General features: G+C 42.1%; 1 protein-coding gene across 7 annotated transcripts; it reads left to right on the top strand.

The window, feature by feature from the left end:
* Positions 1 to 599: 599 nt before the first annotated feature.
* LOC118092184 (meiosis-specific coiled-coil domain-containing protein MEIOC-like) lies at positions 600 to 26,330 on the top strand. 7 transcript variants are annotated; one of them, XM_060280988.2, is made up of 9 exons: positions 2,875 to 2,978; positions 3,963 to 4,126; positions 6,288 to 6,419; positions 7,626 to 7,792; positions 10,411 to 10,512; positions 12,926 to 14,690; positions 15,984 to 16,118; positions 16,459 to 16,639; positions 20,311 to 26,330. In XM_060280988.2, exons 3-9 carry the CDS (start codon positions 6,378 to 6,380, stop codon positions 20,553 to 20,555), a joined length of 2,637 nt encoding a protein of 878 aa, XP_060136971.1. In that variant the 5' UTR covers positions 2,875 to 2,978; positions 3,963 to 4,126; positions 6,288 to 6,377; the 3' UTR covers positions 20,556 to 26,330. The 7 variants fall into 7 exon arrangements, with proteins under 7 accessions (XP_060136967.1, XP_060136968.1, XP_060136972.1 ...); XM_088654057.1 differs by having other exon boundaries at positions 2,879 to 2,978; positions 3,960 to 4,126; XM_060280984.2 differs by lacking the exons at positions 2,875 to 2,978; positions 3,963 to 4,126 and adding an exon at positions 600 to 722.
* Positions 26,331 to 26,747: the final 417 nt, after the last annotated feature.

The raw sequence follows: 26,747 nt of genomic DNA, 5'->3' as shown, positions 1-26,747 counted from the left end.
ACAATAAAAAGACAGTACGGCACCAGCCCCCTCATTAAAAACAGTTCCCAAAAGCTTGTGGGAACGAAAAAAGGGAAAGTAAGGACTTATTGATGCGTGTATAAACTTATAAAATGATCTCTCAACACCCCCCCCCCCCACATTCCCATATTCATAGCTGCCAAGTTCTCCCTTTTTTAAAGGGAAATTCCCTTATGCTGAATAGGCTTCCTCGCGAGAAAAGGGAAAACTTGGCAGCTATGCATATTCCTTCTCCTCCCCCGCGACCAAAATGGTTTCTTCCAACCCCCATCCCGTTCGGCAGTTTAGCCTAACAGCCGTTAACGTCTTTTCAATCGCGCGGCGCGGGCGGGGGCAGTGGCGCGCGCGCGCCGTTCAAAAAAGGCGCTTCGAACTTTCGCATTTCGCGGGGCGGAGCGCGCGCGCACACACACCAGCCGCGCCTGGGCTGTTCCCGGCCGGGTGTCAAGGTGGGCGGAGTTGCTAGAGACAGACGCACGCTCGTGTCCCCGCCCCCTCGCCATCTATTTGCGGGAGCCGGCGGCGAAAGAGAATAATCTGGCGGCAGGCCCCGCCCACTTTTCCCTCCCTCCCTCCCTCCGTCCAACCAGCGCCCGCCCCTGTTGCTGAGGCGGGAAGGAAAAGGAGGAGGAGGGGAGATGGTGGCGGACGGCGCCCGTGCTCTGGCTGTTCCCCTCTCAGGAGGGATCCGGAGGCCAGAGGTGAGGCCCTGCGGGAGGCGCGGCGGGGAAGGGGAAAGAGGGGCGGCCCTATTTGCGCCCGTGACAGGGTCTAGGGGACGTGGGGCGGGATAGTTGAAGTCAGCGCCAGCCCACCCGGGACGTGAGGCGAATGTGAGGCGAGCGCCTCAGGCCGCGGCAGAATCCACAGGGGCAGCGGATCCTGGTGTCGTTCTTCCCTCCCTCCTCCTTCCCTGGCGGGTGGGTGGGGGTGTCGTTTTGGTGCAGGCATAGGCAATCTTCGGCCCTCCAAAGGTTCTGGCCTACAACTCCCATGATCCCTAGCTAGCAGGACCAGTGGTCAGGGATGATGGGAATTGTAGTCCAAAACATCTGGAGGGCCGAAGGTTGCCTATGCCTGTTTTGGTGGTTCAACTCAAGGGGCGGAATGTCTTGGGCCAGCCTTGGTAATGACACATCCTTTGCTACTCCATACAGTATATCTATTCATTGATTCATTTGCTTATTACATTTTTATACCACCTCTCCAAGGAGCTCCAGGGTGGTGTACGTGGCCCACCCCCAATCTCATTTAGCTTTGTCTACACAGCAAAGCATCTTGCCACCAGGCTGATAAAAATCTAAATCTGACACAGTGAATAAATTGGCCTGTGTTTAAAACTGCAGTCCTTGAGCAGGTGGATTTGCATTTAAATCAGCCATGGCCTTCCAGTGACTTGTGGATTGCTAAACTCTCACTGAGCATACCTGTCATTCCAAAGGGTGGCTTTGTATTATTGCCTTCTCTCATCCAAGAAAAGAAAGGGAAAGTGGGGGAGTGCCTTCATTGGGGCTGTATGAAGGAAGCAAAAGTAAGTGAGCTTTGTGTTCATTAAAACTCTTCATTTGGGTTATGAAAGAGATGTTAAAAAGGAATAAAAGCTGTTGTCTGCTAGATGAAAATAAATAAATTCCAGAATGTAGTTTAATAATAAGATGGAATGAGGGAACTGCTAATGCAGGTTTAGCTGGGCTGGAGAACGCTTGGTGTATAAGGTTATAGGACAGAAGCATAGCTGCTCTCCCTTTGAAAATGTGAAAGTCAACAGTTAACCGGATTATGTCTCTAGTCCTAGCTGGGACACGCAGGTAACCCATGAGGCAGAAAACACAAAGTGAAATAAAGAACTGGTTTAGTACCCTCTAGCCACTAGATGACACTACCCAAATTCAGTTTCTGTTGATGTTATTTCCAATTCTACACCTAAAATCAATCTCCTTCGGTAATACAGTGTATCAGCAACCACATTTGTTGTTCACTTTCACACTCTGCATTACATGGGACCTGTGGGCTAGAGAGAAATTTTAAAACCTGCTTATTTATTATCTCAATAAAGGTATTATGCAACTATTACTTTTGTTTTTTATGGGTACTGTACTGTACTGTATTGTTTCTTATGAATGTTAAAAGGATAGGAAGCAGAAGAGAGCTCTTTTCACATAGAAACTACATTCTAGCCAGACATAGAGAACAGAATAGTTAATTTATGCCCCTTCCCAGTTCATTCTGTATGTACAATAGGACACCTCTTGCAGGTTTTTGGGGAATTACTGCAGTAATAGAGCCTTGTACTTTATTGCTGTTTCACAATAGTCTGAAAGCTACATTCCCATAATACTTTCGCATACTGGTATTCCAGTGACACCAGGCACAACTGAGGCTGGCTGTAAAGGAAGAAGGCCAAAAACGTAAGCTTGGTGTTTCTCTTGTTTTTGCAAAGGCAGACAGAGCCTTTGGCATTCTGAAATCTTTGTGGGGAGGCATATCACTTCAGATCTGTCCAAACAAGAATTTATGTTTGGAAAATGCATTGTGGCTTTATAGTACCATGAGACTTCCTGTTGGTTGGTTGTGTGCAGATTAAATGTGGTTCTTAGAGCATGTGAGTTACAGTACTTGATAATGCTGTTAGTTTTTCTTCCGAATCTGTGTCTGTGTTTAGACCCAACCCTGCATTCTCCTCGCTTTGTTTATCCTGCTTCAGTGGGTGGAGAAGAAACACAATAGCCTGGCAACAGTTTCTGTATCTGAGTAGTAACAGAGTTGTCATGTGTAAGCGTCACATAGCAGCATTGAGGGCAGTTGGACAAGGTGCGATGTAACACAGTATAGCTGTTAGATTGAAATTTGCACCAGAGCTGAATGCCTGTGCCTGTGCCTGACTTTCTGTCTCGGGTTTGTGTTCAAGTTAAGATGTATATGCAAGAAGCAACTACTGTAATATAAACCCTGTGCAGGTTTGTTTGGACATTTAAGTGGGGTGGGGAATTTAATTTCTACCCCTTCCTGCACTTTGAATTTGGGGAGGGAAGGTGTAAAATGCAAAGAGTAACTTCTGCAAAGTTGCATTTAAATAAGCTGAATTTGCTGTATGGTTAGAAAGGTGGTGGTGTTGTCATTTCTCTAAACAGGGAATTTCTGAGTTTCTTTACTCAAAATGCTGAAGACATGAGAGATTAAATGTCAAGGGGTATGTTAACCAGATACTTGAAACCACTTTTGAGTGGGGAGATGATGTGGATTTTCTGGAAAACTTTTAATGTGAAAGGTTTGCAATGCCCTAAATAGATTTGGCTCTAATTTAGCATGCTTGACTATTTTTTATAAAACTAAAAATATACACTATGTCAATTTTATATGCCTTATAATTTCTATTTTCCCCCCAAGTAGCTGCAAGTATTTGAACTGAAATTTCGATTTCAAATAAACTGCACTTATGGCACAATCCTAGACATGTCTACTCAGAAGTAAGAACTGTTGAGTTCAATGGACCTTACTCTCAGGTATGTGTGTATAGGATTGCAGCATGAATGCTGCTTCATCTTCCCAAAATACTCAAACGAATTCAAAGCTTTATTTGAAAGTATTTTAATGGAATGCTTGTAGATATTTTAAGGCCATGATAACTTAACATATGTTCTAAGAAATCCCAAGAGAGAAAATTAAAACACTTAAAACTGTTAACATACTAATTTTAACATGCCCAAATAATTTTGCATTTATATTTATTATATAGGCACCCATGGTTCCTGTATGATTTCAAAATTGCCCTATTTGACTGGCATTATATCCATCCATAAAACTTGTATTGGGAAGCAGAAAATTTTCTATCTGCCTCAGTGGAGTGTGGAGAGAAAGGTTGCAGTTTGCTAATACAGGAAAGTAATATAAGTTTTAAAACTTGGCCTGTGCATCCCCAATCTGTCTCTCTCACTCAGCAGCAGATGCAGGCCCTTTTAGGCCATATCAAGAGGCTCCCTGGTCAAAGAGATGATGTTCCTAAAATCTTCTTCCACTGCTTCTTCACTCCGATCCCGAAGTCTCCTGGTCAACTCAGCCAGTTCCATATATTCTATCAACTTCTTCTGCCATTCATCCACTGTTGGTAATTCTTCATTCTTCCAATTCTTTGCAATTAAAATTCTTGCAGCTGTTGTGGCATACAGGAAAAAAAAGTAACATCCTTCCTAGGTATTTCATCTCCACTTATCCCAAGTAAGAAGGCTTCTGGTTTCTTAACAAAGGTGTTTTTCAACACTTTTGAAAAGTGTTCCTATATACCTGTAGGTAATAGCAACATCTAGTTACCACCTAAGTATGGTCCTTAGAATAACAAAGTATTTATTTATTTATTTATTTCTACCCCAGCCACTCTGGGCGGCTTCCAACCAAAGATTAAAAATACATTAACAAAGGATGTAGCTTTGTGTCAGAGGGTCCCCCTCTTTCACCTGGAGGGTAGAAGGACAAGAGCCAGAGTTGAGTGTGTGGGAGCTGGGCTAGAAGCAGGCCACTGGCAGAAGCCAGAGAATGAGAGCCTTGTTCAGGCATCCCCAAACTTCGGCCATCCAGATGTTTTGGACTACAATTCCCACCATCCCTTACCACTGGTCCTGTTAGCTAGGGATCATGGGAGTTGTAGGCCAAAACATCTGGAGGGCCGCAGTTTGGGGATGCCTGGCCTTGTTTGATGTCTGCTTGATTCCAAGACTGTGACTATGGGAGAAGCAAGGTCTTCTGGGATATTAATACTGTGAGCTCCTGCATTGTAGACTCAGGTTGTAAGCCATACAGCCTAAAGACACCACAGTCTGCTGTTCCTAATTCCAAGTAAACCAAACCTTGGGTAGGAGGCTGGAGCCCCTGGAATTGCTTGGAGATTGGGGCATATTCCGAGATTTTGTCACACTGCAGTTTGCTTAGCCATAGACAACTGACATTGTGAACTCAATGATAGCTCAATGATAGCTCACTCCCTCAAAAAAAGAAAGAATAAAAGAAACCTTCAGCAGCAGCGGGTGAAGAGGAAAGAAGTGGCAAGTCAGGCAAGCTTCTTGTTGTTGTGTCCGACTCTTGTGACCCCATGGACCAGAGCACGCCAGGCACTCCTGTCTTCCACTGCCTCCCGCAGTTTGGTCAAACTCATGTTCGTAGCTTCGAGAACACTGTCCAACCATCTCGTCCTCTGTCGTCCCCTTCTCCTTGTGCCCTCCATCTTTCCCAACATCAGGGTCTTTCCCAGGGAGTCTTCTCTTCTCATGAGGTGGCCAAAGTATTGGAGCCTCAGCTTCATGATCTGTCCTTCCAGTGGGCACCCAGGGCTGATTTCCTTCAGAATGGATAGGTTTGATCTTGCAGTCCATGGGACTCTCAAGAGTCTCCCCCAGCACCATAATTCAAAAGCATCCATTCTTCGGCAAGCTACTTCAGTGTAAATAGAAGGAGTGGTGGTTTGGTGAGCTGTGATAGGAGGGGGCAGGGGGTAGGGGGTGAGGGGAGGGGGGTTGGTGAAGTTTAAGGGGTGGGTGGGTAGGTGTCAGTGAACAATGCAAGTAGAGGCATTGCCACTAGGAAAATACATAAATATAAAGCTAACAAAATAATAAGAGAGTTTAATTGAAGTAGATAAGTGATATAAATTTGAAGAAAGGAAGAAGAAATAGATGGCTTACCATTGGCAAGATACACAAAGTTATGATGCAGAACTTTTCAGCACCACTTCAGCCGCATTGTGTTGCTGTATTGGGAAAATGAAGGTAGCCATATTGTTTCTCTTGCAGGGCAAAAGGGAAATGGAGGGCTTCAGTTTTAGTCCCCAAAGGAGCACAAAGGGAAGGGGTTCAAGACATGTTGGCCCTGCACTTTGATTTGTAGCCTACCTATGCAACTGCATTTTGTGTGTGTGTAAAAAGTAAAAAGGATGGGACAAGCTCCACACAGCCAGGCATCACATGTAATTTAGTCTTTAATCTGCCAGTCTGCAGACTTTAGTACAGCATTTCACAGATTGTTTTGGAATTCAAGGTGCACATTTAGCAGCAAGTATTTGTACTTGTCAAGGAATGTTTCTTACTGGGTTGGAAAGCAACGGAGCCTTAGAAAGGAGGACAATAGTATATTGAATGTTTTCTCATTTTATTGGTTTACTTTTGCAGATTTTTTCATCAAAATACTGGGGAGAATGCCACGTCACTTTTAATTATGTTAGCTTTATTAAATGTTTTGCAAGCTACTATTAACTGTAATGCTGGATTATGTTTGAACAGGTGAGACCTGTGGTTAAGGCTTCAAACCTCTGTCTGTTGGGAAATGCAACTCATTTTACAAACAAGAATCTGCACACTGAAAATGAAGATATGGTTAAGCAAAGCATCACATTAAGTCATTATGAGCCACAGGTAAGCCCACAGCAAATAAAATTTTATTAGGAATCATTCACCCTCCTGGCAAATGCAGGGTGTGTTGTGTGTAGCAGTTCCGAAATGAAGCAGGACTATCCCGGAAGAGTCTGGTAGTATAGACAAAGCAGTTGTTCTAAACAGTCGTTAACAGTCATCAACAGGTTTACCACTCCTATCAGCCAATCACCCATTCCCACCACCCTTCTGAGTAATACCCCTCTCCACCTTCTGACTATACATAAGGCTCTGGTGACTTCTGTTTCAGTGTTTGTCATACCTATGACAAACTTAGTTGGTCTTTAAGGTGCTACTGGAATGATTTTTTTTTCATTTTTTGTAGTATAGACATGCTCTGATGATTTGCTAGGTATATGTCAGGTAATCAACAGGTGAGAGTGGTTGTTTTTTTTTGAAAACCACGTTAGGGAAGCCTAATTAGGCCTGCAGCCTGGAGGTTCCCCCCTGGTGCCCAAATGTATTTTTCAGGCTCTCCCTGAACAGTAAGAAGTCCTTCTAGGCAAAAATCAAGTAAATGTTACTTTGCGTCATTCCATGCAATTCAACCTCTTAACTCTACATGAAGCATAAATGCAGTCCTGTTTACCAACTGGTTATTTATTGTAGTTTGCACAGAGTACTCTGTATTCTCTGACAATTGGGTAAGGCAGGGTGGGGACAGCATTACATGTTTCCCCTTTTTAAGCATGTATGAATACAATCAAAGTAAGTCACACTCTCTTAAACAATGGTAGCTGTGTAGAGAATGCAGTACTAATCTTAAATTTTGTCTTGGGAGGGAGGGCTGTGTTGACATCACACTCTCCTTGTGCTCACTGGTGAATATAGTCTTCCTCTAGATCTCCTTTGAGCTCTATTACTTACTTTCTGCTGTCGCTCAGAAGACTCCCATATGTGCAGTTAATACTGGTAGCTCTGTAGGAACATACATGCTTTACCAAAATGTGGTGTGAGTGTGTTGATCTGTGAGTACACTTCTAAAGCAAGGCATTGCATGTCATAACTGCCAGTACTTGTACCTTTTCACCATGCTTCATTATTGTAGAACAGTAATGACAAAAATAACTCACTTTTGTTTCATTTTCTAATATCAAAAGGGAAGGCAGCAAAATGAGCTTGTCTGGTCATTTGGCCTGTAAAAAGCTTTTTGCCCTTAAAATGTCTCCCTCTTGAATTTCAACTCAGGTAAACCGCACTAAGCAAGAAATGGACACACAGCTCTTCTCTCCTTTGTTTGGAGGAATAACTAACACACCGCCCACTGTGGAGTCTCCCCAGTTTTACAGTAGCTGGTCAACATGTGGAGATGATGCCAATGCTATTGCCTCATTACATGGCTGCACCAAAAAAAGGTATGAAGTGATTGCCACCTTGTGGTTTTTTTCTAGAAATCTACAAATGGATTGATAGACGGCTGGTCCGCACTTGTGCTTGTCCTGTGCCTAGAAAGCACTGGTGTGAGCAGTTTCCCCCTTGCCCTGCACCTTTCCCAGGAAAATCACAAATTGCTCTTTGCTCCAATTGAGCTTCTAAAGAGTGGTTTTCCCCAAGGGAAAGGAGTGGGACAAGAAGTATGGATGAGCCCTGGGTACACCCCCCACACACACTTCCCCTGCTATGCTACTGGGTACACCTTTCAGCAAATTTTTATATAGTACTATTCCTTAACATTACTTAATTGTTTGCGGTGAAGATATTGTTACAGAATAGAACTTCTTTCTCCTGTAGTGTATGGCTAACTTTGTTGCAGTTGTAATTTGGACAGTGCATGATGATACAGCTTAATGTAGTAAATAGAGTGACTTAGGAAACATATCCTCTCCATTTTCAGAACTAATCCCTTATATTTAAACTTCTCCCCTTTTTGCAGTAATTGCATGTGCGACGAAAGTCCCTCTCACTTTCCGTCTTATAACTCTGACCTCTCAATTATTAAAAGCACTAGCAGGGATTTCTGAGGTAAATCAAACCTCCCACTTATTCCTCTAGCCTTTCTTTAAACCCTCTAGCACTTGTGGGTTTTCAAAAATAAAAGAGGGTCCTCTTCCAGCCTAAACGTGACCAGGTACCTATATAGACTTGGGGCTATAAAAAAGGCTGTTCCTATGTGCGCTCAGATAAGGGTTTCCCTTCACTAGAACCTCCCTTACTGTAAAGCTAGCCTCCTTCCTGAGGTAACTTTATTATCACTCAGAACCTGTCTCCTCCTTTAGCTCCCCCCTTTTCTTGGTGCACTCTCAGCCACAAACTAACCTTTCTCCTCTAAAAGGCAGTTTTGACAGTTTAAAAGAGTTCCCCACCACCTGGGTTCATGGGTACCTTAGCTGGAAATTGAAATAGACGATTACTAATGTGACACTTTAAAGATGGATATTTATTGGCTTGAATCTTAATGGTTGCTTTCTGGTAACATTGGTACAAACTTAATTTCACAGGTAACGTTCTTGGTAATCAAATAACAGAATATCTTTCAACTACTTCATCTACTCTAAATTCTACCTTCTCCACAACCACCCAAGCTCCCACACAAAAACCCCAACAACCGCCAACTCACATAACTGTTCCCCTCTTCCATCTAAACCCCATGCAGGCCACGCCTCCCATGGAATGTTGCTGCCAGTTAACCAGGAGTCTGGGTTAACCCTTGGATAGGTTGGTTGTGAAACAAAAACATGACATAACAGTTTCAAATTCGCCACAGCATGTCTCACAGGTTTGCTGTGAACAATATTTTGATATAAGTGATACAGTGAAGTTCCGTGTTTCTCCGAAAATAAGCCATACCCCAAAAATAAACCATAGTGATAGGCAGTTTAACCTTGTAGGTTAAACTGTACCATACTTAATAAACTGTACCATACTTAATAAAAAAAAATAAGACATCCCCTGAAAATAAGCCACCGTGTTTTTTTTTTTTTTTGAGGAAAAATAAATATAAGACGGTGTCTTATTTTTGGAGAAACACGGTATCCTATTTCCATATGCTGTTCTGATGAATCAAGTCTCCTCGCTTGATGTTTGTATCCCAGTTTTAATAATGCTTGGTGACATTGTTAAAATGCCATATTAAAAAAATTAGCGGGAGCTATATTGGCTTTTTGCCTAATAAGTTGGAGAGAAGCCAGGTGAAGAAGGGAGTTCATTTTAATTATACCAGGTTGTGAGTCTTCATAGTACACTGTGCACAGTGCTCAATGTTGCTTCCTTTTCTGTCTTTTTCCATTTACTGATGTTTTCTGTAATATCTGCATTTTGTCTCTTGCTCCAAAGCTCTGCTGTCAAACTGGTGCTGAATTTACTTCACAACGTCTGACTTTGGCTTGTTTGCTTATGAAATGATTGCAAGCTCTCATTTGCTGATTTTGGTCTGGTTTTCTTTCGCTTCTTTCCATTTCTATACGTTTTCTAAAATCAAGATTACTCTATGGCTTGTTTGGCTTAGAATTTCTGCACATACCCTTTCTTCATTCGTGTCATTTGGGAATGTGGTTATGCTGGGATTAGTATGTATAAGATTAAAAACAGAACAAGATTCTTTATTTGGTCATGTTGTTCTCTCCAGCTTTAAAAGTGGTGGGAAGATACAATGGAAGACAATTAACTTCTCATGTATTAGTTCCATTCTCACATCTCATCCTATCACCTCCCCACTACACACAGTGTTTCTTATTTCCCATGCATTAGTGGCTCTCTGATCTTCTTGATCTACTTGAGCTTTTTCATATTTGAAGTGCTTATTAATTTCAGTAAATACTGCTTCTCAGTTTCCCAAATGCTTTTATTAATTGTTTATTCTGTTTACCTTATTTATTTTATGTTGCCTCCACCAAGGTTGAGGTGGCTTATGGAACTGGTCAGTAACATGACAATATTGCTCTGAAAAAAAAACTAAACTAAAGGTACTACATTTAGGAGGCTCATTCTTCTTAGATTCTTGGTACAGGTGATACTCAAATATCTCTCTTTTCAGAACACAGGTAAATTTATCTTATTCTGGCAACGGCCCTGATATGTTTGGCTTAGTGACAAGCATCCTAGAGGAGCCAAGCAAGCAAGAACCTGTTACAGGCTGGTAAGCTGATGACTATTTATATAAATATCTATTTTAAGGTCACCTATAAACTTCACTGTGGGTTAAACCACAGAGCCTAGGGCTTGCCAATCAGAAAGTCAGCGGTTCGAATCCCTGCGACGGGGTGAGCTCCCGTTGCTCGGTCCCAGCTCCTGCCAACCTAGCAGTTCAAAAGCACGTCAAAGTGCAAGTAGATAAATAGGCACCGCTACAGCGGGAAGGTAAACGGCGTTTCCGTGTGCTGCTCTGGTTCGCCAGAAGCAGCTTTGTCATGCTGGCCACATGACCTGGAAGCTGTACGCCAGCTCCCTTGGCCAATAACGCGAGATGAGTGCCGCAACCCCAGAGTGGGTCACGACTGGACCTAATGGTCAGGGGTCCCTTTACCTTTACCTTTATAAGCTTCACGAAAACTGTTCTCTCCCTACCTTTACTAACTCTTGACCCTAAGCACATTTAAGTCTTTAGTGGAAGGAATTAAAGGACATATTAAAACTTTAAGGGCTTGTCCACACTTCTGCTTGTTCCATGTATCCAAGAGGTTTTTCATTTGTCCCAAGCTTTCAAAGCATTCTTTCATTTGCCCTTATACTTTCCCTGGGAAAACCTGCAGTTTACCACTGAATCAGAACAAACATCAAGCTAAAGGAAAAATGATTTGACATATGTTCTGATTCAACAATAAGCAGTGGGTTTTCCTAGGGAAAAGTGGCTGGACAAGCAGAAGTGTGAAGAAGCCCTAAGTTTGCACAGTTAAAATGAATTAAGGGCTCTGTTGACATAGCACAACCAATCCACTTTAAAAAGCCCAGACTTTTGCTGTTTATAAGGTGATGGGAAACTGGTTTGAAAAGTAGGAGATTAACCAATGGTAAACACCTTGCTCATTGACATATAGCCTCACAGACAAATCATAACAAATGCTCAATGAAGCCCAGATGTAGTCTAACCTCTCTGTAAGTTGGATGTGAGCAGATCAGGAGGTTGGCATCCATCTGTCTGAAGAGACAATGGAGTGAGCCTCCAGGGGTGAAGTCAAACCACTGCATTAGCAGCATTGAAGTGACCTCCCCTGGGCAAAAGCCTGGGCAGTGTGTATGGAGGTCTTGGGCTGTCTATATGATAAGACCCGACCCCCCCCCCCCGGCCTTGCTAAACAGGTTGTCTAGAGGAGTCCTTCAGAATATCAGATTGAATTCAATAGCACTCAAGGATGGCAACCAGAGCCTTATTTGATCTAGATAATTGTAGGAAAAGAAGCAGATTGGACTTGTTTAAATGGTTCTTTCTTTTAGTGTTGCAGTCTAAACTGGTAAATAAATACCTATCTCCACCAGCAGATGGCACTTAAAATGCTAACTACTTCAGAACTAGGAGTGAGATTCCTTCAGAGCTCCAAAAAGAAAAAAAATACTTTCACTGATCCCATAGGGCAGCACTTTATGGCTTGCCCAATGTAGTGAGATGCTATTCCTAATAAAACAATTAATACCCTGTAGAATAACTAATAACATTCCTGTAAAATCAGCCTATTTGGTCTGCTTCTAAGGCTCAGAGTTAGTTGTATTGTTAGCAACTACATACATCAGGGTTTAAAAATGTAATATAAGGCACAGAGGGTAATTTTAATCAAACTAGCTTGCGGGGAGCGGAGGTTTAACACTTCCCTGTCCAGCCATGATTACAAAAAGAAAAATCTTCCCCTGGTTCTGCAGTTAGCCTTAGCTGGCAGGAAAGGTTTCCTAGGTAGTCATATTAATCTAAGCATATATACTCTGGAGGGTAGAACCCGAACCAAAGGCTTCAAGTTACAAGAAAGCAGATTCCGACTAAACATCAGCAAGAACTTTCTGACAGTAAGAGTGGAATGGTCTCCCTATGGAGGTTGTGGACTCTCCTTGCTTGGAGGTTTTAAGCAGAGGTTGGGTGGCCATCTATCACGGATGCTTTAGTTGGGATTCCTGCATTACAGGGGGTTGGACTAGATGACCCTTTGGGTCTCTTCCAACTCTACAATTCTATATTAGGCTAAGATTGCTTCACCTCATCCCCCAGATCTTCTATATAGGTCAAGCTGTTCTGCTCTTTCACCATAATAAAACTCATAAGATGATATTCAGCTCAGCAAAAGAGTACGGTATATTAATCCTCACATTTTAATGTTTTCAGCATAAATGGCATGTTTTTCTGAATGTATGAAAACAACGATTTTTAGAGGAGGCAAATGGGGTTCAGTCTCTGACATTTCCAGAAGAAAAGGGATATCAACCAGTGGGCTTGAAAATACCTCTGGCTTGTTAAATGTAGATAATACAGTGGCAGGTGGTTCATTAATTTGAATGTATAAAGCAGCTTCACCTGTTACGTTGTAGAAACAAAATGTCTTTAGCACTAAATTGTTGGTTTGTTACAGGAATTCTCTATCAAGATTATTTCCACCCGTGTGGTCATCAGACTTTGAAAAAACTGAAAACTTCTCAGGGCTTTTTCCTACAAAATGCGTGGAAAATGAAGATCCTACAAACTCAGTTGGTACTCAAAATATTTATGAAGAAAGCTTGCAGAAGTCATCATCTGTAGAATTACTAAAGAAAGAACTTGAAGATCTCCATGTTATAGGATCCTGGCTTGTGACTTCTGATCCTTGCAGTCAGTCACCTGATGAGATTTTGAAGAATGCTGATTCAGAAAACAAGGCTTTTAAGAGTAATGGAATCAATCACCAAAGTGGACTTGCATATCAGAATGTACCCAATTATAACAAAAATCAGTTAAACAGTGGCAATGGGAAGAGCCATACTGATTTTAGCACTTTCTCATCTCATACTAGAATAAAAGATAGCATGAATACTGCTAAAGAACTCCAGAAAGCTGACAATGCAAGAGGCATGCTTGGGAAAAATGATACAGAAGGATCAAACAAATATTTCACTCAATTGTCTAATTCTCCCGCTGATGGAATATGGGATCCAGTGATCCAGCCAAATTTAAGATATACAGATGGTACAGCTGCTTATGACTCTCAACAGTTTAGTTGCTCATCTCCATACCTTCTCAGTCCACTTAATAAAGAGACTAGCTTTCCAGAAGGAAGGAATGCAAAACCGCAGGCAAACCACCCACAAAATAACCACAGTTGCATCACTACAGAGGGGAACTTTGGCAATACTGAATGTAAGATGTCCTTACAACATCAGAAAGCATCCTGTAATCACTTGCCTCTTAAGCCAGCACTACAGAATATGAATTCATCTTACAATGGATATACATGGCTGGATAGTAAGATACTAAATCCGGTGGCGACATCGTTTTCAACTTATGGGAAGCAAAAGCAAATGAGTTCTCAGTTGTCTTCAAGGTATTCAACTCAGTCTGGTGGATGCTCCACCAGTCAATCTGTAGCCCAGCCTTCTTATTCACAAGTGGCACCAATGTTGAACTCAAGAAAAGATGGGAAACACATCTCTGCTAACATTCCTAACAGCTCAGGGTTTTCAAACTGCAATGAAAATAGGAAGCAACCTAACCCTATTGGACACACCCAGAAGGATTCCTTAGCTACTAGAGAGGGATCCTGTAGTGAAGTATCCACTAATGCTTCCTCCAGGTGGCTGTCACAAAAGCATTCTGTAAGTGAGTCTGCAAAACACTATAGTTTTCATAAAAAGCAAAGCCAGTTCTGTACTGATGAGAGAACTAGGCAGAATGAGAGAAGACATAAAAATAATTGGATTCCACACCCAGGCTATGCAAGCCCAAATCAAATGCAGCCTGATATATTGAGAAGAACAGAAGAACAGAATGGCAGCAATTTGTCTGATTTCATCAATCCTTCTTTCCTACCTCTCTTCCCATTAATGCCTGATTATAAACATATACCTAATTTTCCTCCATTTAATCCTCCCGCATTTTCATCACCAGCTAATGTTGCATTTCCCCCATTGCCTTTTCCATTGTCTGAACTCGCTGACCTCCTTCACTATGATGACCTACCCTATTTGAGTCCTTTCTTTAACGAACTCTTCTGTGGAGATTTGCCTGCGCAATACTTTGCCTTTCCACCACCTCTTAACCACTATAGACCTCCAAAGCATCGCAGTGGAGCTGCAAATGAACTTCATAGTCATCTAGAAGATTGTTACGAACAGTGGAGAGCACTTGAGAGGGAGCGGAAAAAGGTAATGTAGTCTCTAGTAAGGGGAAACCTCGGAGAAGTTAATAGTGACATTAGCTTTTATGTTAATAGCATTACTGGTAACATTGTGGAGAGGTAGGGAAACCAGGACTGGGGACCATATCTCGTCTGACAAATCTTTTTCCAAGTTTGGATAGCATAATCTGCATGGCTTCTTCGTTGTCCCCAGCTTCCAGGAGGACTGGGGCAAGACTGAAAATGTCTTCTTACATGGCAAAGAATGATTAAACTGTATATACCGTGTTTCTCCTAAAATAAGACGTGCCTCTAAAATAAGCCATGGCACGATTTTCGAAAGAAAAAAAAAGACATCCCCCCAAAATAAGACGTGTTGGGGTATTGTCTCTCCCAGGTCCCGCTGGGTCTCGCTGAGTCGCTCCGCAGCGCTTTGCCCCACAGCGAGCCCTTCAAGGCGCCGCCACCGCCACCACCGCCGTTGGCCACCAGGTGCTGCTGCAGATGCGACGTCGGCTCCTCCTTCCGCTGGCCGCCGCTCATTGTCCTTTTCGGCCGCGGCCACCTCCCTCCCTCCCCGCCGGGCCGCTGCTGGGTCGGGGCTCGAGCGGGAGCCGGCAATGACAGGCGCACCGCCGCCGCCTCCCTCCCTCCCCGCCGGGCCGCTGCTGGGTCGGGGCTCGAGTGGGAGCCGGCAAAGACAGGCACGCGCTGCTGTCTTTGCCGGCGCCTGTTCGAGCCCCGACCCAGCAGCGGCCTGGCGGGGAGGGAGGGAGGCGGCGGCGGTGCGCCTGTCATTGCCGGCTCCCGCTCGAGCCCCGACCCAGCAGCGGCCCGGCGGGGAGGGAGGGAGGCGGCCGCGGCAGAAAAGGACAATGAGCGGCGGCCAGCGGAAGGAGGAGCTCACGTCGCATCCGCAGCAGCACCTGGTGGCCAACGGCGGTGGTGGCGGTGGCGGTGCCTTGAAGGGCTCGCTGTGGGGCAAAGCGCTGCGGAGCGTTCCGGCTGGGAGGACGTCGGCTGCGGCGAGCCGAGCCTCCCAGGGTAGTAGCTTAAAAAAAAAAGACATCCCCTGAAAATAAGCCATGTTGTGTTTTTTGGGCAGAAAAATAAATATAAGACGTGTCTTATTTTAGGAGAAACACGGTAGTGCCTGTTGTTCACTGCCTGAGTGTTTTTTGTCGGTAGGCATTTGTGGGTTGATGGTAGGAAACTGGGAAGCATTTTTACTTTATTTCTCGCCAGCTACAAATGGGTGGAGAGGATGGGAAAGAGCAATAGAGAGGAACATATTCCATTAATTCTATTGCTTTCTCTTCAGGCAGAGGCAGATCTGGCCAGAAACTTCCCAGGGAAGCGGGTATCCAGCTCAAATAGCACTCCCTTCTCCCGGCTTCCTGACAAGCCTTCCCGAGTGGATCGTCTGATTGTGGACCAGTTCCGAGAGCAGGCGAGAGTAAGCACACTCACCCAAGATCTGGTTGATGCTGAGGATGGCTGGATGCTTGAACCCTGAAGGGCCACTTCACTTATTTCCTTGCTTCCTCTGTTTTCCCTGCCTGCCTGTCAGTAATTTCATAACATAGTTTTATGTTTCTCATGCTGCAATGAGGAATGTCGCTTGTATTCATGGATGAATTGCTTTTAACTGCTTCTCCTCCAAAATATTTTCTACTAAATTTAGATTAGCTGTGTTCTCACATTCAGCATGAAGTGCCTAGCTGCTGTCACGTGATTTTGGCTATCTGATTGTTTTTAAGTATTAAAAAGTCTAATGAAGTATTCTTCTTTTTTAGGTACACACTTTACTTGGGAAAATGGAACGCCTTTGTGGTAATCCTGTCCATGGTAATATATCTGCCACTTTAAGATGTCATTTGGAAGCTATCTGTGCTACACGAGCAAGACGCAAGGATGAGATTGTTAATGCTGCTAATCATCAGAGGCAAGGGATACCTCGTTACAACAATGAAAAAGGCAAGTAATTTCTATGTGGTACCTGCAAAACGGACTTTTGTATTAATGTTACCATTCAGAGAGACAATGGACAAACAGGCCAAACCCTACGCCAAAGGATAAATGGACATAAATCTGACATCAGGAACCAGAAGACAGAAAAACCAGTAGGAGAACACTTCAATCTCCCAGGACATTCTATACAAGATCTCAAAGTAGCTGTCTTACTACAAAAGAATTTCAGAAATAGACTGGAAAGAGAAGTTGCTGAATTGCAACTTATCACCAAGCTCAAAACCATGGAGGGACCTGGTTTGAACAGAGATATCGGGTTCTTATCTCATTATACATGATAAGCGATCTCCAGCCATCTCAACCCTTGCTTTTTCATGCAAAACCATTTGCAGTCGTTTGCGGTCATCAACAGCTATCAGTCAGTCAATCACCCATTTCCACCACCCTTCTGAGTGATCCCCCCTCCCCATCCCCACCCCTCCCCACCCCTTCTCTACATAAGTGCCTGGAAACTTCCATTTCACTGTATCTGAAGAAGTGTGCATGCACACGAAAGCTCATACCAAAATAAAAACTTAGTTGGTCTTTAAGGTGCTACTGAAGGAATTTTTTTATTTTACATTCAGAGAGAGAAATCTTAATATGGGTTTTGGTTAAATCTGCACTCTGAAGTGAAAAGCCTACTCTATTTTATATAATGATCACGTTGTTAAAGCAGGCATTAGGGGGCAGAGTCATAATTCACTGGTGGAGCAGCTGTTTTGCATGCAGAAAAGCCCAAGATCAATCCTCAGCATCTCCAGGTGTGACTGAGAATGTCATCTGTCTGATGCACCAGTGGCCTGGCTCTGTATAAGACAGAGGTCGGCAAACCTTTTCAGCAGGGGGCCGGTCCACTGTCCCTCAGACCTTGTGGGGGGCCAAACTGTATTTTGAAAAATAATAATGAACGAATTCCTATGCCCCACAAATAACCCAGGGATGCATTTTAAATAAAAGGACACATTCTACTCATGTAAAAACACACTGATTCCTGGACCATCCACGGGCCAGATTTAGAAGGCGATTGGGCCGATCCTGCCCCCGGGCCTTAGTTTGCCTACCCAAGGTATAAGACTTCTTACGTTCCTGTTATGTTAGAGTAGGCATTTCCCCACCCATCCCACTACCTCCTACAAGAGGCCTCAAAGCCCTGTGCCAGGTGGCTGGATCTAGGATAATTCCTTTTAAGGGTTAGGGGTAGGATCATAGAATTGTAGAGTTGGAAGGGACCCCAAGGGTCATCTAGTCCAACTCCCTGCAAGCAGGAATACATTTTGTTGCAGTTCCTTCTTTTCTAAAATCATTTGTTTCATGTCATAATGTTGCAACATTATGCATCTTCTTGCTTGTTGTGGATGGTTGGTCAAAGAGAAAACATGTAACATCATGATACAAGGAAAATTGCTGAAGTGGCAACTTTCCACTTTGAGAGCTGGATGTTTACTGTCAGGTTTAGTTGCAAAGAGTCTGGATTTATATTTTGTATTTGTAATGCATTTTAGTACAGCACTCATATCTGGAGTTTCATCAGAGACCTCTTCTCAGTCAACAAAAATCCTGAAAAAGGTCCTTCTGGAACTGAGACTCAGATTACCGCATAGCTCTTTGCTTTATGACATGTAAATGCCAATATTGTGATTAGATACATCATATTTATTACCCATAGTTCTTTGCTCTTCTTAACATTAACTGATACCTAGCTTTTCATATTAAAATTCTCAAGATGCATGAGAAAAGTAGGTTGCTCCAGAGAGGCATTTTGTTTTTGTTTACAAGAGATTCTGCGTCAAAACTTGTGTCAGGTGTGTTCAAATAGCAAATAGAAAACGGGTGGCTCACTCTGTTATATAATTGTAAAACTTCAGTGTTATTTTATGTCCAAGCATTAAATATTCAAGTAAGACTCAGTAACTGTGGTCTAAGTCCTGCTGATGCAAGTGTTGATGCTGAATACAAGAGGAAAACAGAGAGGAAACATTCCCAAAAAGAAATATATAATGGAATGGAAATATGTAGAGGATTATTTGATTAAAGAAAATTTCAATATTGATTTGGTGATTTGCCTAAATTGAAAGATGAGCAGGGAAGTATAGAAATATTAGGGATAAGAAGAATTAGAGGGATAAATATAGGAATTTATATAAATAGCGAAGCAGTTTTAGATATAGAATTTGGTAACCAAATTAAAGCAAGATTAGAAGAAAACAAGAAAAAGGAAGTGATGTTTGAGCAGTCAATTTTTACTTATATGTTTACTGTATTGATTGTAATGTGTTGTTTGTGTCTTTTCGGTTTATATTATTTATATTATTGAGTATTATGAAATATTATTTTGTGTCTCCCCCCTCTTTTTTTCTTTTTCCTTTTGTTTCTCTTTTTGTAAATTTTGAATTTCCTTTGAATCTGCGAGAATTGAAATAAAGTCTTTTTTATAAAAAGAGAGAGAGAGAGAGCAACTTCCGGCCCACAGGCCTAATTAAACCTGAAAGGGGGTCTAATTTGGCCTGCAAGTCTGTTTTTCCCGAATCCCCACTCAGGTGCGAGGCAGGTAAAGGCAAGGCTGCAACCCCTTATTGTTCTTTGGCAAGTGGGGCTTGTAATTCACTGCTTTTAAAATTTGATGCCAAATGCAAACCTCACTGAGCTTGGTTCCACTCAGGAGCTTCCAGTTGAAGCCAATCACTGCTTGGATTGGCCAGGATCTTTTTTTTTTTGCAGCATAGTTTGGATTCCGGTGCCCGGATGAAAAGTTTCCTCAGCCCTGCAGTAGAATCTGGAAATGTTCATTTGTAGTGTTGCTTACAGCACAGTCTCCTGCAGAAACGTGCACTTTAAGTCCTATGCTGTTTGTGCGTCTATTTAATGATGTGATATCAATTTGGAAAGTCCTTAATGCATACTTTTGGCAGCGAAATACTTCACTGCACTCTTGTCAGCTACAAACATTCTTATTTAGACTAGCCTACCCAGATGCATATGAGGGACCCAGGTGGCGCTGTGGTTAAACCACTGAGCCTAGGGCTTGCTGATCAGAAGGTCGGCGGTTCGAATCCCTGTGACGGGGTGAGCTCCCATTGCTTGGTCCCAGCTCCTGCCAACCTAGAAGTTCGAAAGCACATCAAAATGCAAGTAGATAAATAGGAACTGCTACAGCGGGAAAGTAAACGGCGTTTCCATGTGCTGCTCTGGTTTGCCAGAAGCGGCTTTGTCATGCTGGCCACATGACCTGGAAGCTATACGCCGGCTCCCTCGGCCAATAATGCGAGATGAATGCGCAACCCCAGAGTCGGTCACGACTGGACCTAATGGTCAGGGGTCCCTTTACCTTTACCTTTACCCAGATGCATAGGAAGTTGAGGTAATTTTAATCTGTTTTAGCATTTTAACTTTCATATGTTTAAAGTACTGTTGCAATTGTTTCTTGATTTTCTTGTTTTATCTTTTTGTAAAGCACTTTGAGGTTTGTTTGTTTTTTTACCATCTAGCAATATAAATTTTATGAAATAAAAATAAATAAAATATTCACATCCGAAGGCTGGTTCTTTGAAAACATTAGCAGACTTTATATTACAGTATTGGGGAGAAAAATCCCCCCTCTTGAAATTGTAAATGATGCTATGCTGGTTTTGTTACAGATGTCCTTGCTCTGGCGGTTGCCATTAAAGATTTGGCTTTCTTCACACGAAAAACGCGTACAGCTTTATGGTGTGCTCTTCAGATGACCCTGTCAAAAACCTCAATGAACACGCCAGCAAAAAAAGAGGAAGTGGAAAGGGCTTTGCAAGAGCTCTGTCCTGTCATTGGCAGCTTGCAAGTGAAGGCCATCGTGGAGCATGAAGACAAAGAAAACCACGAACTGCCTCAACAGGTCATACAGTGAACGCATCCAAGCAGATATTGCAGCGGTGTAGAAAATGCGCCAGGCTGCCAGCAAGTCTAGTGGATCTGTGCTGCGTTTCCACTGCTGAGATTCAAGCCTAGATAACATGCATTTCTGTAGTAGTATTGCAGCAGTCTTAATATTGGTGGTATATGTCTAGGGCGTAAAATAGAAAGGGTCAACTTAAGTGGAGACAAGCAATAGTAGTTCATATTCTAGGCCACCAATCCAAAGCTGTAACTCCAAGCCATTAACTAGGAAACTAGCGAGTGGCGAAGCTAATTGTGATACCAATCTAACACCTAGTGCCACTTCATTCCTTGGTTTTGCGATGCTAATATTTTAAGTGCCAACGTCGTTACCGAATACTGTTTGTTTCATACTGACAATTAACAATGCACATTTATTGTATTGTCAGGAGCTGAGGAAGAAATTGTCAATGGTCTGGCTCACAGTAGTTGCATTAAATCAGCAGCTCGTGTTAGTTGCGTTAAATCTGGAAGGAGTGTTGGAAGGTGTCTTAGCAACACAGGTGTCAAGCTGCACGAATCAAAACTTCAGCTTCCATAAGTGTGGTAAAACAACAGAATCTGTTGATTTTGAAAGAAAATCAAAAGGAGTTATAAATGTGTAGCATTAAGTATTGCATTATAGTGAGCATTAGCCAGTGAGATTAAATTGTTTAGATTTAGAAATGGAATATATCGATGACTTAGTGGCTTAAAACTACTATTTAACTTGTTATGCACTTAATGAGCATATGGCTATTAATGATTTGAGTATTTATTTTAATGGTTAATATATTATTTTTATTTTATTTTAATATATGTTTTGATCTATTGCAAGACCTAATAATCAGGCTTACGTTTGCTCAGGGTCTGTATGTGTGTGTGTGTATATATAACCTGGAAATATACACAGTATATAATGTTTGTAGAGATGGGATGTTTGTAGGAATAGCTATATAAAACCAATCTGTACTAGGTTACCAAAGCTGGCTGATTTATTTTTAGCATGAGGAAGTTTTGTATGTTTAATCACCATCATTATTAGGCTTCATACTGTGTCTTGGACAATCAGATATATTATATGGCCATTGTGAATGTATAAAGCAAGAACTGGAACAGATGGGGCACCAGTCCAAAAGTTTCCCTGGTACATATTGATTTTGCTCACTGCAAGCACAGGCTTTCCCCTCCACTGTAATGTTGGGGACAGCTTCATACAAATAATGGGATAAGGGGTGCACACACGTAAATTGGTCCCTGACATTTCAGCGGGCGAGAGGAGCCCCTAGTTCATATAGGAAGTGGTGTGTATGTTGCTGAGCTTCAGTGTGTGACAGGAACCTCTGGATTGGGGCGTTAATGTTTGGGTTCTTGTCACTTAGGAGTATTAATGTTTCAACAATCTTGTAAAATGTGAGAATACCTCTATGTACTGATAAACAAGTAATATGCGTGTGTTTTAAATGTCCGTGGCAAATTCTGGAGAACAGCTGTCTCAGTTCAAAGAATCCTTTGGGAAATGTGAGGGATCCTGGTAGAAGAAACCTAGTTTGAATGCTTGGAACAGATTTTACTTGCTTACTAAGTTGTTAAGTTGGATACTGCTCCCGGAAGCGTAATTAATGGATTGGTCATAAATGTACTTAATCTCTCTCCCCACACCCCAGGTCCAGCTTTGAGCCCTATTGTGTACAGGTAATGAAGAAGTTCTACCTCTGTCATGTCTAGGTCAAACTCTGCCCCCTCCCAGCCACTTCCTGATTAGCTGAGAAGGGAGCAGGGACAGGCGGCACTAGGCAGCCACCTATAGCTGTGGTGACAATGGGTAGCACGACCTTCACCCAGTCTCCCTCCCACTAAATGCTGGCACAAAAGGAGCAGTAATGCAGATAGGAGCCTGGCTTTGTGAACGTTAAGAGTAAATGTAATAACGAGTAAAAGGACTGTAAGATGTGTGCAGCAGGAACGCGCAGAAACCTCATGTTCTCCCTCTTCACTTTAAAAAACAAAGGAATCATCGAAAGGCATAATAATCAAGAGTGCCATTTTCTTAGTTTGGTATTTTCAGCCTTTGTATTCCTTCGAAGGTTAATGCTGAGAAATTATGCTTTGTGCATTTTGCACTAAATGTCATGAGGCCATATATGCTTTGTGGATTAGAATTAGTTTACAGCGTGAGGAGTTGATCATATTTAACTCTTGCCAATCTTACTGTGTTTCGAAAAAGTGGTTTGGTAGTCTTCACTTTTTTCTGTTTACAAAATCATGGTACTTCTCGAGGTCTGCTTTGTAGTAATGGGTGTATTAGACACTCTTGAGTTATTAATTTGTGAAAACTGTTTAAAACTGTGGTTATAATTGGTGGTTATAAGTAATGTGCCTTTCAAAGTCTTAAAAGATAAAATATAACTGTGTAGTCACTTTTTGTTGCAACCAAGCAATATATTTAAAGGGATTATAATAAGCTGCATTTGATAGCTGTAGTTTACAGTATGAATGTTTCATAATCAGTTTCCAGCATTGGTTTCCCTAGCTTTCGAATATATGTAATGTGTCTGTTTTAGTTATATTGCCTATGAAGGCATCCATTCTCATTTAATTTTCTTTTGTGCTGGGTTTTTGTTAAAGCAGAAAACGCCTATAACATATCCTCACCAAAAGATAAAATTAAATTTAATGCATGTGAACTGAAATTCAGTTTTCTGCTTTGGAACTGCATTGATTTGGAACTTGCATTGATTTGTGCAGGATGTTTTTCGAACAGTATTAGGTTCACCTGGCTGATGGTCACATGATACTAATGCCACTTAGGCCATGCACTTACATGTGTTGTAGAATCAATACATGGCTCTTCACATGGAGATGCAGAACAGCTGCATTGCTTTTAATCCTGAACTTCGCCTGTATACATTAAGCTGGAAAATAAGGCATGCTCAGAACCAATGCAGTTCTTTCCTCCTCTGACTCATGTCAATATTTGCCAATGCTCCAAATAAAGCACACTGTGATGTCCCAGCAAACAGCTCCTGCTGAACTTGCCCTGTGATAACTCTGATATCAGGTGTGTTAAATTATTATGCAGCTTAGATGTGCAAAATTTAGAGGTTCCTAATCTAAAATACGTTTAAGAGATTTGTCTGAGAGTGTGTGTGTGTGTGTGTGTGTGTTGGTGTTGCAAACTTTTTGAGAAGATGAGTTTTGTTGTTTTCTTATGCTGGGATGTTGGAAACTGAGAAGAGTAGCAAAGACTGGAGGAACTTTACAGTAATCAGATGACCATAAAGCTAAATGTGGACTGAGTCTAGTTTGGTTTATTATTAGGCATTTTGTTTATGTAGGGCAGGGGTCCCCAGACTTACCGGCGTTTGGGCCGGTTCCCACCACGCCGATCGCGCGGCGGGCCGGAGGACGGGGGAGCGCGCGCCTGTGCGGGCCGGTGAGCGGGGGATTTTCGGCACTTTTTTCCCGACCCGGAAGAGCGCTGCCGCGCTGTGCGCCGTAAGAGCAGGCGACGGGCGGCGGGGGTCGTCGCGGGCCGGATTGGCAGGCCAATTGGGCCGCATCCGCCCCCCGGGCCGTAGTCTGGGGACCCCTGATGTAGGGCCTGTTTATTTGTAGACAAAATGCTACTAGAATGTTGCAACATTTAGCCTTAAGATGAGATACAAAGTGAGTAGTACATGAATAGCTTGGCTCCAGAGGAGTCCTTCTGCAAGCTGAAATTGGGCAGCGGGGAGGTGATTTCCTTCCATCCCCTCTGCTCCCACCCTAGCTGCTCCAAAGGATTGCTCAGCTCTCCAGATCCCTTATAGCAGGGAAGTGTTTAATTCTGTAAGCAGAAGACCGCCAACCAATATCTGGATCCATTTCCACTTTTTAAAAAAGCCACCCTGATCTTCTGTTACCTAAAGCTACAGAATTCACCAGGCAAAGGTTGCTTTGCATGTGCCCAGAAGCACTTGTGCTTTTCATTCCTCATCTTTGGAGCGATACTCTCTCTCAACGCCTTGTTGTGAACAAGTTTTAAAATTCAGAGTCTCCCAACAGTGGTGTGGCATGAGGGCTGCTGCTTTGAACAACGCTCTATCGAGCATATGGAATTCTTTGCATTTTTCTCTGGACTTTGGCTATAATAATATCTACAGTGAATGGACAAAACATGTGGCCTAATTAGATAACATTATTTTGGTTTTAATGGTTCTCATTGATCATTGTTTTAGTAACCTATTTTTATGTTTGATAGTGTTTGGTTTTCCTTTAATGTTTTGCACCAATAAATGCTAGAAACAGGATTATCTGTAGAAAAACACACACATTTAGAATGAGGAAAACAGACTGCTTTCATTTAAACCTAAATATTCTACTGTAGACACCTAGTCAGCCTACAAGTTTACAAGTTTTTGAGAATTCAGCATCCTCTCTCTCTCTCTCTCTCTCTCTCTCTGTGTGTGTGTGTGTGTGTGTCTGTGTTTTTACTTGCCTGTCTGGAAACCCAGCTTGAAATTGTACCCTGCATGGTTTTATGGGTCTTAATCACCAGCACACTTAAACTTTTGGTAAACATTTATATAAAATTATGAAAATCAATAGCTGTACTTGTAAATGCTTTTACAACAGAATTTCGTAGCGTCTTGTAAGTAATTTTAAAAGTCGATTATTTTTTTTGTTCTAGGTTTCATTTTTTAAAAGAAAAATGTGGGTGTTCTTTGTTAAACTTATTAGCAATACTCATTTTGAGTGGGGGGAAAGTGTTAAGTTACTTATTCAGCTTATGGACAGGTTTAGCTGGTTTGTGAGAAACGTTGAAAAACTGCAACAATTAGTAATATATCTTGCCTGCTTTGCCAAATGAACTATAAATTATTGTACTTGTTGGCAAAATCGATAAGAAAAAGAGATGACTGTCAGCAGGAGGTCAGCTCAAAACAAGTGAGTACATAATGTCTGTGGTGTGCAGAAACATGAGCCTTTTCTTTCAAATGAGGCCATTTCCACTTCATTTGGGAAGAGAAGCTTAAATTAGTTTTTTTAATAGATAATGTGAAGACATACTATGCTGTTTAATGCCTTGTGCATCTTCAGCTAATCTTGTTGAATGGTAAAAACGTGTACACTTTGGTTACAATTTGGTGACATAATTGAAAAAACTATTGTGATTTGATCGATTGGCTAGTTTGAACTGAAACATGTTGACGGAGAGGTCAGTTGCTATAAGATACTTTACCAGTTCAAGTGCTGATTCATTGTATCTGGAAACAATTGTGGGTCTGAAACCTTCAAAAATCTCACTTCTACCTCTCCTGTAACTTTCTGGATGATGATGATGGCGATGATGATGATGTTGGTGGTGCTTGTTCTACACTGAACTGTGGTATTGCTTTAAGTGAAATGGGATCCCATGCAGCTATGGCTAAATCATCACTTGTGTGAAGTCACTTAACATGTGCACTTGTCCATTATATTAAGAAAATGGCATGCTTGTAGAAAGGCACAAAAAGTTGTGATGTCTTGAAAAAGGTTTGTTAAAGAGTTTTGGTGAATCCTATAAAAATCATGGTGAGTGACCTGTTCTAGCATTGTTTTTATATATAATGTTAACTTGGTATGAGCTTGATTGCTTCAAGTATTCAGTTCTATCTATGTTTCATTATCTGCTGCTGGTTCCCATATAAGATATACTATTTTCTTCTTTTTTTTGTAATTTTCACTCAGTGCTTATTATGTGTGCTGGCTAACACTTAAACAATTAAAGTATTTAATATTTAAATGACTCTGCTTGTGTGATTTAAGAAATCAGTGAAGAGAAATTACCCATTAGGAAGAAATGAGGGAAATCAAAGTGGGAAGAAGCCCTTAATATCCTACATATGTGTGCTTGATAGCAAGCCATACTATTCAGTGAGATAAGTTTAATGTTAAGTGTCTTGGACTGCTTTTGTCAGCAGAAGAGGGAGGGAAGAGAATTTTGAGCATTCCCACTCTTCCATGTATCACCTCTAAATCTGCCAGTCTTCTGGAAAAGATTAAGGGGGCTTTGAGGACTGCAAAGAGGAGAAATTACTAAAAGTTGCTTCCTAACCCATTTTGCCAATTGAAGCCGAGTAACAGCGTTGGAGAGAACAGAGTCTGCTTAGTAATTTTAAACCTAGATTAAGTCATTAACTTAATCCAGACAACTTTATCT

This window comes from Zootoca vivipara, chromosome 11 (assembly GCF_965207765.1).
Source record: "Zootoca vivipara chromosome 11, rZooViv2.hap1.1, whole genome shotgun sequence".
Classification (NCBI taxonomy): Eukaryota; Metazoa; Chordata; class Lepidosauria; order Squamata; family Lacertidae; genus Zootoca; species Zootoca vivipara.
The sequence above is the reverse complement of the archived record's forward strand: the minus strand, read 5'-3'. Positions and strand labels throughout refer to the sequence as shown.